The sequence below is a fragment of the Bison bison genome, unplaced genomic scaffold (genome assembly GCF_000754665.1).
Source record: "Bison bison bison isolate TAMUID 2011002044 unplaced genomic scaffold, Bison_UMD1.0 scf7180017864322, whole genome shotgun sequence".
Classification (NCBI taxonomy): domain Eukaryota; kingdom Metazoa; phylum Chordata; class Mammalia; order Artiodactyla; family Bovidae; genus Bison; species Bison bison.
The window spans coordinates 5961135-5972576 of record NW_011494894.1 but is presented as its reverse complement, the minus strand read 5'-3'; the positions used below and the strand labels follow the sequence as shown (position 1 = coordinate 5972576).

The 11442-nt window shown below is 42.6% G+C and overlaps 1 protein-coding gene and 1 pseudogene across 1 annotated transcript in view; both read right to left on the bottom strand.

The window, feature by feature from the left end:
• FAM129A (family with sequence similarity 129, member A) overlaps positions 1–374 on the bottom strand; it is a 185004-nt gene extending 184630 nt beyond the window's left edge. The window contains exon 1 of the mRNA XM_010853087.1: positions 170–374. Within this exon, the coding sequence (XP_010851389.1) occupies positions 170–224 (55 nt within the window). The 5' untranslated portion in view covers positions 225–374. The remainder of the gene's footprint in view (positions 1–169) is intronic.
• A 9319-nt stretch (positions 375–9693) lies between these two features.
• The window catches only part of LOC104998106, a 58639-nt pseudogene continuing 56890 nt past the window's right edge, over positions 9694–11442 (bottom strand).

The following is an 11442-nucleotide window of genomic DNA, read 5'->3' as shown; positions in this document are numbered from 1 at the left end:
TGCGCCCGGGTCCGCCCCCCGCCCGCAGCTCTTGAGCCGGCCGTGGAGGGCGGGAGCGCGGCAGGTACCGCGCGGCTTACCCGCTCCCGGACCTGTGCCCGGGCGCCCAGCCTGGCCCCAGGCTCCGGGCGGACCCGTCGCGCTCCCGGGAAACCCCCGGCGGGCGTACCTCGGATGTAGGTGCACTTGCTCTCGTCCAGCTGGCTGGAGGCCGAGCCGCCCATGGTGACGGTGCCGGAGGATGCGGAGCGCCGCGGCTGCCCGGGCGGGAGAGACGGACACTCCCGTCGGCGCCCGCTGCCAGCTCCTGGAAGTTGATGCGACGGCGATCTGGGCTGTGCAATTAAAGGGCAAACTTCCTCCGAGAGGCGCGGCCTGCCGGGGCGCCTCCTCCGGGTCCGCGCCCTCTGAGGATCTGTGGGCCGGCCCGGAGCTGTCTTCCCGCCCTCGCTCCACGGGTGAGCTCGAGGGGATGTCGGGTCTGGAAGGACTTTTCTTCTCTTCGCTGGCTTCTTATTTTCACCTTGGGGTCAGAGGACAGTTTCCCTGGTGACCGGACACCTCTGAAGCTGGAACCTTCCTCCTCACCTCTCAGGAGGTGGAGGTCAAGGGCCCTTTGCTTTGCACGCCCTGCCCTTTGGTACCAGAAGCAATAGTTCTTTTGGAGCATCACCTAAGAACTTGTTAGAAATGCCAAATCTAGGAGGCAGCTAATTCAATTTAAAGGGTTTATATGAACGTATTTACAAAACAGAAGTAGAATCCCAGATGAAGACAACAAACTTAAGGTTACCACGGGATAGGGGATGGATCCTTTCAGGGGATGGATCCAGGGAAAGATCTCCGGAGAAGGGAAAGGTTACCCACTCCAGTATTCTGGCCTGGAGAATTCCATGGACTGTAGAGTCCATGGGGCTGCAAAGAGTCAGACACAACCGAGCGACTTTCACTCTCACACACCCACACACACAGTGGATGGATGGGGGGAGGGTGTTGGGAGATTGGCACTGACACATACATACGACTATGTATTAAAAAGGTAACTGACAAGAACCTACTGTATAGCACAGGGAACTCTACTCATACTCTATACGGGAAAAGAATCTATAAAGAAGAGTGAATACATGTACCTGTATAACGGATACACTTTATTGTACACCTGAAACTAACACAACATTGTAAATCAACTATATGGCCAATAAAAATTTAAAAAAAAGAAGTTGAGCCAAGGAGGGAGTGGAGGATGAAGGGAAAAGAGAGAGAAATAGAAAGAAAAAAAAAAAATAGGGAGAACCTAAGTTTGGATCCTACAATAGACTCACAGTCCAGCAACTTCTTGAGATTTGATCAAAATCTGCTCTTGCAACTTCAGATTCCCTTCCTTTCCTTGACAAACTAGAAATAGTTCATTAGAAAGGGCACTTGTTCTTTTCCCACAACCACTGTTTAGCTTGGCAGCTCCTCCCAAACAAGAACCAGCTTGGTAGAAGGGTCACCACTCATCTCTCCCTATTCTTAGCAGTCAGATTTTAGTGACTCCTGCTGACTTAACCTTCAAGGTCAAATGATCTGTTCACACAAGAACGAGGCCTGAGGGGGACGTTTTTCTCTCCAAAGTTACTTATCTAGCCTTCTAACACAAAGATTTCTCATTCCTCACCCCCAGCCTCTCACATCTTATGTTCCAGGCCATCAGTAAATTCTTTCAAATTGACTTTCAAAATATAGTCAGTGTTCAGCCATTTCTCATCCTCTCCACAGCTATCAACCCCATCATTTCTCACCTGGATAATTACACATGCCTCCTAACTGGTCTGCCTCCTTCAGAGAAAAGCCACAAAGTCTGTCACTGACACAAGCCCCGACTTCCTCTCTGCCCTCACCTATCACCCACTGTCCCTCCCCTTCCAGCCCTGCTGGCCTTTTTGCTCTGCTAGAGCACACCAAGCTCAGGGCTTTTTTTGCACGTGCTCGCTCTTCACCTAGCTTTCTCTTCCCTCAGATAATTCACATGGTTTCCTTTCCAACTGTCTCACTTCATTCAATCTCTACTTAAATGCAGATATATCAGAGATGCTTTCCTTAACCCCCTGTTTAAACACCAGGCTTCATTCCTCTGCCTCTAACCCTATTCATATCACCAGCATCATCTGACATATGTTTCTTTCTGGCTCTCCCCACTGAAATGGAAATTCCATGAGGTCAGAGATTGTCTTTGTTGATGCTGTTGTTGCTGTTTTTTCTTTCTTAAGGGCAGGGATTTTTATGTTCTCTGATAATATGTTCGATGCCTAAAACAGCACGTAGCACATAGTAGGTGCTCATAGATAACTCTTGAATAAGTGAAGGAATGAGATATAAGAATCTGCAATCAATGGAAGCTGTGATCACAGTGGATCAAGAGCATTTCCAGCTATTCAGTGATTTGAGCTATTCAGTCTTCAACTCTTTTCTCAATATTCTAGTCAGCTCTTAGTATTAAGGGTATCATAAAGTACTCTTGCCTGGAAAATCCCATGGACAGAGGAGCCTGGTGGGCTGCAGTCCATGGGGTCGCTAGGAGTCGGACACGACTGAGTGACTTCACTTTCACTTTTCACTTTCATGCATTGGAGAAGGAAATGGCAACCCACTCCAGTGTTCTTGCCAGGAGAATCCCAGGGATGGGGAAGCCTGGTGGGCTGCCGTCTATGAGGTCGCACAGAGTCGGACACGACTGAAGCAACTTAGCAGCAGCAGCAGCGTGATACACTTTAAATGTATCATATGATACACATTAAATGTATCATATCATATCATTCTTCTCAGAAAAGTAATTCCTTTCATTATACAAATTGGTATAATTATACCTCAGAATGCTGTTATTCTTATTAAAGAGAACTAGTTTGGATCTCCTGTCAGAGTAGAGTTTTAGCTTGTCACCTCTTGTTTGGGAATACACTGAGAAAAGACTGATTATACTGATTTATCATTCTTTGCTCACTTGTAGCATTCACAGAATGAACAAGGTACACGGAAGGATTTTGTATGGTGTAGTTATTAAGATTTATAACCAGACAGTTCCAGCCTGGAACCTGACCTGAACGTGTGACCTGGTCAAGTTTCTTAACTTACCTGTCTTAGTCTCCTTATTTGTTAAACAGAGTTAATAACACTTACCTCATAGTGTAGACAAAATTAAATTTTATTGGGTTTGTGAACCACTTAACCTATCCGTAGGAACACGGTAAGTGTTCAGTAAATGGAAATTAGGATTTTTATTATTAGTAAGGACAACAGTGGTCAGAGAGGCAATTTTCTAGAGAAAGTGGATTTTAATTGGACCTTGAAAATCATTGATGTTATATTAAGCAAGAACTTCTGCTCCCTTTTTTCCCCAAACAAATAAAGCTCTTTTTCCCTAATTGGTTTACAGAAAAAATTAAGGAATTCATTATTTTAGTCATAGTATTTAATATTTGCAAATCCTAAGTGGGAATCATTTTATTAATCACACACTAAAAATGAGTCTCCAAGCAATTCGATAGCTTTTTGAACCAGATTCAATTTCATGTGATTCAAATCAGCTAGTTTAGGAAATTTCCTTTGAAATATTAGTTTTTGTACTGCATCGATATTTGGGGGCTTAAAATACTCTTAAAGACCAATTCTTTCAAGTAAATTTCACATACTAAAAATGGTTACCTTTTTTGACATCTTTATTGAGATATAATTCACTCAAAGTATCTTTTTTTAAAGGAGCAATTAGTTTAATAGACATTTCGCACCTTGAAAACGTGTGCATGTTTTGGGATTCCTTTGCATGTCATAGAATTATGAACCTCTTGTTTGTCACATTCTCATTTGACCTATATACTGTAACATACACTGCATATTAAATTCATTTTGCTTCAGCAGTTCAGTTCAGTTCTCTCACTCTTTGAGACCCCATGGACTGCAGCATGCCAGGCTTCCCTGTCCATCACCAACTCCCAGAGCTTGCTCAAACTCATGCCCATCAAGTCGGTTATGCTATCCAACCATCTCATCCTCTCTCGTCCCCTTCTCCTCCCACCTTCAATCTTTCCCAGCATCAGGATCTTTTCAAATGAGTCAGTTCTTCACATCAATACTTCACATCAAGTATTGGGAGTTTCAGCTTCAGCATCAGTCCTTCCAATGAATATTCAGGACTGATTTCCTTTACGATGGACTGGTTGAATCTCCTTGCAGTCCAAGGGACTCTCAAGAGTCTTCTCCAACACCACAGTTTAGAAGCATCAATTCTTCAGCTCTAAGCTTTCTGTATAGTCCATATAGTCTCACATGCATACGACTACTGGAAAAACCATAGCTTTGACCAGATGTACCTTTGTTGGCAAAGTAATGTTTCTGCTTTTTATATAGTGTCTAGGTTGGTCATAGCTTTTCTTCCAAGGAGCAAGCATCTTTTAATTTCATGGTTACAGACACCATCTGCAGTGATTTTGGAGCCCAAAAAATAAAGTCTGTCATTGTTTCCATTGTTTCCCCATCTATTTGCCATGAAGTGATGGGACCAGATGCCATTATCTTAAGTTTCTGAATGTTGAGTTTTAAACCAACCTTTTCACTCTCCTGTTTCACTTTCATCAAGAGGCTTTTTAATTCTTCACTTTCAGCCATAAGGGTGGTGTCATCTGCATATCTGAGGTTATTGATATCTCTCCTGGCAATCTTCATTCCAGCCTGTGCTTCATCCAGCCCAGCATTTGCATGATATATTCTGCATATAGGAGAAGGCAATGGCAGCCCACTCCAGTACTCTTGCCTGGATAATCCCATGGATGGAGGAGCCTGGTAGGCTGTAATTCATGGGGTCGCTATAAGTTAGACACGACTGAGCGACTTCACTTTCACTTTTCACTTTCACGCATTGGAGAAGGAAATGGCAACCCACTCCAGTGTTCTTGCCTGGAGAATCCCAGGGACAGGGAAGCCTGGTGGGCTGCTGTCTAGGGGTCACACAGAGTTGGACACAACTGAAGCCACTTAGCAGCAGTAGCAGCAGCAGCATTCTGCATATAAGTTATATAAGCAGGGTGACAATATACAGCCTTGAGGTACTCCTTTCCCTGTTTGGAACCAGTCTGCTGTTCCACGTCCAGTTCCAACGGTTGCTTCTTGACCTGCATACAGATTTCTCAGGAGGCAGGTAAAGTGGTCTGGTATTCCCATCTCTGTAAGAATTTTCCAGTTTGCTGTGACCCATACAGTCAAAGGCTTTGGCATAGTCAATAAAGCAGAAAGTGAAGACGCTCAGTCGTTTCCAACTCTTTGAAACCCCATGGACTGTAACCTACCAGGCTCTTCTGTCCATGGGATTCTCCAGGCAAGAGTACTGGAATGGGTTGCCATTTCCTTCTCCACAATAAAACAAAAGCCGATGTCTTTCTGGAACTCTCTTGCTTTTTTGATGATACAGCAGATGTTGGCAATTTGATCTCTGATTCCTCTGCCTTTTCTAAAACTAGCTTGAACATCTGGAAGTTCACGGTTCATGTACTGTTGAAGCCTGGCTTAGAGAATTTGAGCATTACTTTGCTAGCGTGTGAGATGAGTGCAATTGTGCGGTAGTTTGAGCATTCTTTGGCATTGCCTTTCTTTTCCAGTCCTGTGGCCACTGCTAAGTTTTCCAAATTTGCTGGCATATTGAGTGCAGCACATTCACAGCATCATCTTTTAGGATTTGAAATAGCTCAACTGGAATTCCATCACCTCCACTAACTTTGTTCATACTGATGCTACCTAAGGCCCACTTGACTTCACATTCCAGGATGTCTGGCTCTAGGTGAGTGATCACACCATCGTGATTATCTGGGTGATGAAGATCCTTTTTTGTATAGTTCTTCTGTGTATTCTTGCTACCTCTTCTTAATATCTTCTGCTTCTATTAGGTCCATAGCATTTCTGTTCTTTATCAAGCCCATCTTTGCATGAAAAGTTCCCTTGGTATCTCTAATTTTCTTGAAGAGATCTCTAGTCTTTCCCATTCTATTGTTTTCCTCTATTTCTTTGCAATGATCACGGAGGAAGGGTTTCTTATGTCTCCTTGATATTCTTTGGAATTCTGCATTCAAATAGGTATATATTTGCTCTTCTCCGTTTCCTTTATCTTCCCTTCTTTTCTCAGCTATTTGTAAGGCCTCCTCAGACAACCATTTTGCCTTTTTGCACTTCTTTTTCTTGGGGATGGTCTTGATCCCTGTCTCCTGTACAACGTCATGAACCTCCATCCATAGTTCTTCAGGCGCTCTATCAGATCTAGTCCCTTAAATCTATTTCTCACTTCCACTGTATAATCATAAGGGATTTTATTTAGGTCATACCTGAATGTTCTAGTGGTTTTCCCTACTTTCTTCAATTTAAGTCTGAATTTGGCAATAAGGAGTTCATGATCTGAGCCACAGTCAGCTCCTGGTCTTGTGTTTGCTGACTGTATAGAGCTTCTCCATCATTGGCTGCAACGAATATAATCAGTCTGATTTCGGTGTTGACCATCTGGTGACAGCCATGTGTAGAGTCTTCCCTTTTGTTGTTGGAAGAGGATGTTTGCTATGACCAGTGTGTTCTCTTGGCAAAACTCTATTAGCCTTTGCCCTGCTTCATTCTGTACTCCAAGGCCAAACTTGCCTGTTATTCCAGGTATCTCTTGACTTCTACTTTTACATTCCAGTCCCCTATAATGAAGAGGACATCATCTTTTTTGAGTGTTACTTCTAGAAGGTCTTGTAGGTCTTCATAGAACTGTTCAACTTCAGCTTCTTCAGCACTACTGGTCAGGGCATAGACCTGGATTACTGTGGTATTGAATGGTTTGCCTTGGAAATGAACAGAGATCATTCTGTAGTTTTTGAGATTGCATCCAAGTACTGCATTTCAGACTCTTTTGTTGAATATGATGGCTATTCCATTTCTTCTAAGGGATTCTTGCCCACAGTAAAACACATTTCCTTATATTCTCCCTTGAATAATCTTTGAAGGTTGTGCTAACTGTAGGCAAACTGTAAAATTAATTAAATTTGTCTCTGAACCTCTCCCATCTTTCCTTAGCACTCTTTTCTCCTCTTCTCTTTGTACAATTTCTAAAGAATGCCTAACTTTATCAACAAAACTCTCATAGGTTGTTGCACAAAATAGAGTTAACTATTGAAAGTCACTTTATGAACAGTTTTTTGTTTCTTTTTTTAAATGAAGCTCCTACACTTACTAGCAAGATTGTTTCAATACTCTAATATGGTCTATCTTTTTCAGAGGTACAAGGTTTAGAATCTCCAGTCACCATTCTGACATTGCCTCATGATTTGGGGAAATAACTTAAATTTTCTCTTTGTATTTATTTTCTTCAAAATGAGTATCTGTGAAAATTAAATGAGATAAGACTACATATATAATACACATAATACATACTAATACGTCCAGCATATATCTCACAATCTCTAAATGAAGCAAGCATGAAAAAAGGTAATAAATGAAAATGTGCTTTATTAACGTAATAATGTTAATTCTTTTTATTCTTGTGCTTATTATAGTACTTTGATTTGTGTACAACAAATCACACTTTCCAGGAGGCAGGGCATCAGGACAAATTTTGAAAGGGAAAGCAATGTGCCTATTATATTTTAGTTGTATATCTGAAAAAAAATGTTTTCTTGATACAAACTCTAGAAAATGAAGCTGGTTGAAATAGAGAGAATATGTAGAAGATGGAATTCAACTTCTGCTCATCAGTGAGTCTTGAGGGGAAGTTTCAAAAGGTCCAAGGATGTGTGGAATTTTTATTAGAAAAAGTCTTTTTTTAAGTTTATAAAGATTGCTTCAGTTCAATGTGCTTTTCAAATATGAATCATCTCAATTGTATGTAGATCTCCAGCACAGTGTAAGACCTTAGACATAGAGTAGAAGTCAAAGTATTTTAACAGAAACTGACAAAGGCTTGAAACTAGGGATGACAAACTCTAGACCCAAGAGGGCAATTAGACGTGTATGTACCAGTCTTCAAATCTAACAAAGACGAAAAGCAACCAAGGCCGCAAGTGAGATGCTGGTGGCCTCGGATCCCTGAGCATAGTTCCAGCCATGTTACTTCCACCTCGTGAAGATGGGTTTTGTGATGGGTTGAGCTGTGGGCATGGTGGTTGGGGTGCTCTTCAGCATCTTTTTCCCTTCTCAGGGCCAGTATATGGGGTCAGGAGCTGATGGGTGGTTTCAGGAAAACCATGATGCAGTGTGGTGGCAGCTTTAGCACATTCATGGCTATCAGGATGGACATACGATGCTAATCAGGGCAGTGTTGCCCGCTATATCCACCCTCTCTCATCAGTCCCAGTCCACGTAGTATGGTAAAACAAGTCTTTGACTTAAGCCCCTTCATGGATCACAGCCTTGTTGTGGTTGAAGGGACTTGCATAACTCAGTGAAGCTATGAGCCATGCTGGGCAGGGTCACCAGAGATGAAGAGGTCATAATGAAGAGTTCTGACAAAGCACGAGCCACTGGAGGAGGGAATGGCAAACCAATCCAGTATTCTTTCTGTGACAATGCCATGAACAGTTTGCAAAGGTAAAAAGGTATGACATTGAAAGATGAGCTCCCCAGGTTAGAAGGTGTCTAATATGCTACTGGGGAAGAGCAGATTGATTTAAGAAAGAAAACTGACAAAGAATAGACCAGCATAGTTACTCTTGCAAAAATCTATGACTGCATTATTGCCATAGATAAACAGATTATAGAGTTCTTCTGAAGTCAAGATTACCTTGTACTTGGACAAGTGGTTAGTTTAGTACAAGTGCACAAAGAGAAGAGTGCCACCTGCTGGACGAGCTGTGATACTCCGTGCTGGGCTGGGGCTACATGAAAATGAAGGAAATGACACAGACTCTGGTCCAAATCAAATTCACATGCTTGCCTTTAAATTAGTTTAACAGTCGTTTGGCATTATTCAGCTATTCCTTATAAGCTTCTTTTGCTCAGCTGACAAATGAATTACTCTTCCAGAACAGACTTTTCTGTTGGATTTATTTGGGGGACTAATTCAATTATTTTATATTACGAGCTTATACTAACTGCTTATAACGCACAGTTTGACATTAATTATAATCCATTTTGTAAAGCATAATCTCTTGATTATTTCCTTTTGCAGTCTCAGTTCCCTCTTTTCTATATAATGCATTAATTCTCCTAGTCGGGTAGCAATAGTTGTGAAAAGTAATATGCCAGCACTCTGACTTCTACTGCAGCGTGCTTGAATCGGGAGATGAGAGGAGGTATTGACAAGCAACTCCAGGGAGATGCAGTAACAGTGGGGCTGGTCCATCAAGTTGGGGATGGATATCACATCACTGAAATTGTTTAGAATTCCTATACATGATAATAAGAAAATGCAAGCTGACTTAGTCACTCAGTCATGTCACACTGTTTGCAACCCCATGGACTGTAGCCTGCCAGGCTCCTCTGTCCATGGGATTGTCCAGGCAAGAATAGTGGGTTGCATGCCCTCCTCCAGGGGATCTTCCCGACCCAGGGATCAAACCCAGGTCTTCTGCATTACAGGCAGATTCTTTACTGTCTGAGCCACCAGGGAAGACCAAAATGACTTAGCCATTTTTTTTTTAATGTGGTATTATCTTTAACTAAGTACAAAGACTTTTCCAATCATGTCACCCAGGAATCATTTTATCCACTGCTGTATTTGGCTTCTAGGCTCTTGCCTCTCTCCTCAGCAATGGTAAGGCAGATACCCATTCCATAGGGAAGGGAGTTCCACGGTTTGTTGCCTTTGCCAATAATGAAAATTTTTGAGAGCCATGTGGCAAAGCTGTGGCCATTGGCATCTTTCACATGAACTACATCGAAAGAACCAGGATGTCTCTCCTGATTGGTGACCACACCAGTTCTTCTCAGGTTAACACCTCCAGTCACCATGCACCAGTGTCAAATTTGATTAAATCAGTACTCTTTCCAGTCTCCAAGTCAATTTGAATGGTGTCATTCACCTTGATGAGGGAATCAAGGGTAGCGGATGATGCGAGTATCGTGGGTCACCAGATGAAGGATTCCTTTTGTCCCACAAAGATCTTTCCCACTTTGCCCAGCTTGTACCTTGCCTCCTCAGGTGTAATACAATGAACAGCAAAGCAACCACTGGTGTCATAGATCAGATGAAAACTCTCTCCAGTTTTATCAGTGCTGATGACATCCATAAAACCAGCAGGGTAAGTTATGTTGGGGCAGACCTTGCTATCACTCTTAATGAAATTCTGCATATAGATCTCTATTTCGTCTCCTATTGGAGCATAGTTGAGTCTGTTCCTTAGGAAAATGATTAGGGGCAAACATTCCCTAGTTTGTGGGGCTGGTAGATGGACGAGGAGCAAACACACCAGTCAGTTTATCCAAAGCTTTGGAGCTGCTATGGGCTTCAGGTGCTTCTCGGGACCACAAGCTGTGGCTGTGCTAGGCACTAGGCACGAAAAGGAGCTGACTTAGTTTTATTATTGCTTTTTGTTCTCTACAGACAATGTATTCTTTATTGCCTGAACCAAGGACAGACCCTTCTCACAGCATCTTCCCAATACTCTTTGCACTCACAAATAGCGTGAGTAGGACAGACATGTCCAGATTTCTATGCCTTATGTTTGAAAGAAGGTATCCTTACACATTGGCATAATTTATTGAACCCAATTAAAACTGTCTTCATCCACACTGCCTTAAATTTCTTTTCTTATTTTGACATTGCACCAAATTATCATTTTATTTAAGTTGTAAATGATAAAGCTATCACTTTTAAACACCTTAAGGTGGATCAATTTAATCAGATTATATTCTCCTAAAATTTAGCCAACATTAATTAGCTCACTGCAAGAATAACAGTTCTGAAGAAGAAAGCGTGTTAGGGCCTTTGGAATACATTTTGTTAGTCTGTTTCCAAACTGGGCCAGTTAGAATCTTGCCCAGGATTTCTCTATTGTAGCTACTGAAAAAGAACTGTTGGACTGCCCCGGTGGCTCAGTGGTGTAGAATCCACCTGCCAGTGCAGGAGAGACGGGTTTGATCCCTGATCCAGGAAGATCCAACGTTCTGTGAAGCAACTAAGCTCATGCACCACAAACATTGAGCCTGGACCCTAGAGCCCAGGAGCTGCCGCTGCTAAAGTCTACATGCCCTAGGTCCTGTGCTCTGCAACAAGAGAAGCTATAGAAACCCACGCAACGCAACTAGAGAAAAGCCCAGGCAGCAACGAAGAGCCAATAAATTAATAACAAGTTTTTAAAGGAAAACAACTGCTCCCTTTCCCCTTGGGCTGATAAACTGGTAAGTCATGAATCTTGAGCTGCTCAGTTCAGTTCAGTCGCTCAGTCGTGTCCGACTCTTTGCAACCCCATGAACCGCAGCACGCCAGGCCTCCCTGTCCATCACCAACTC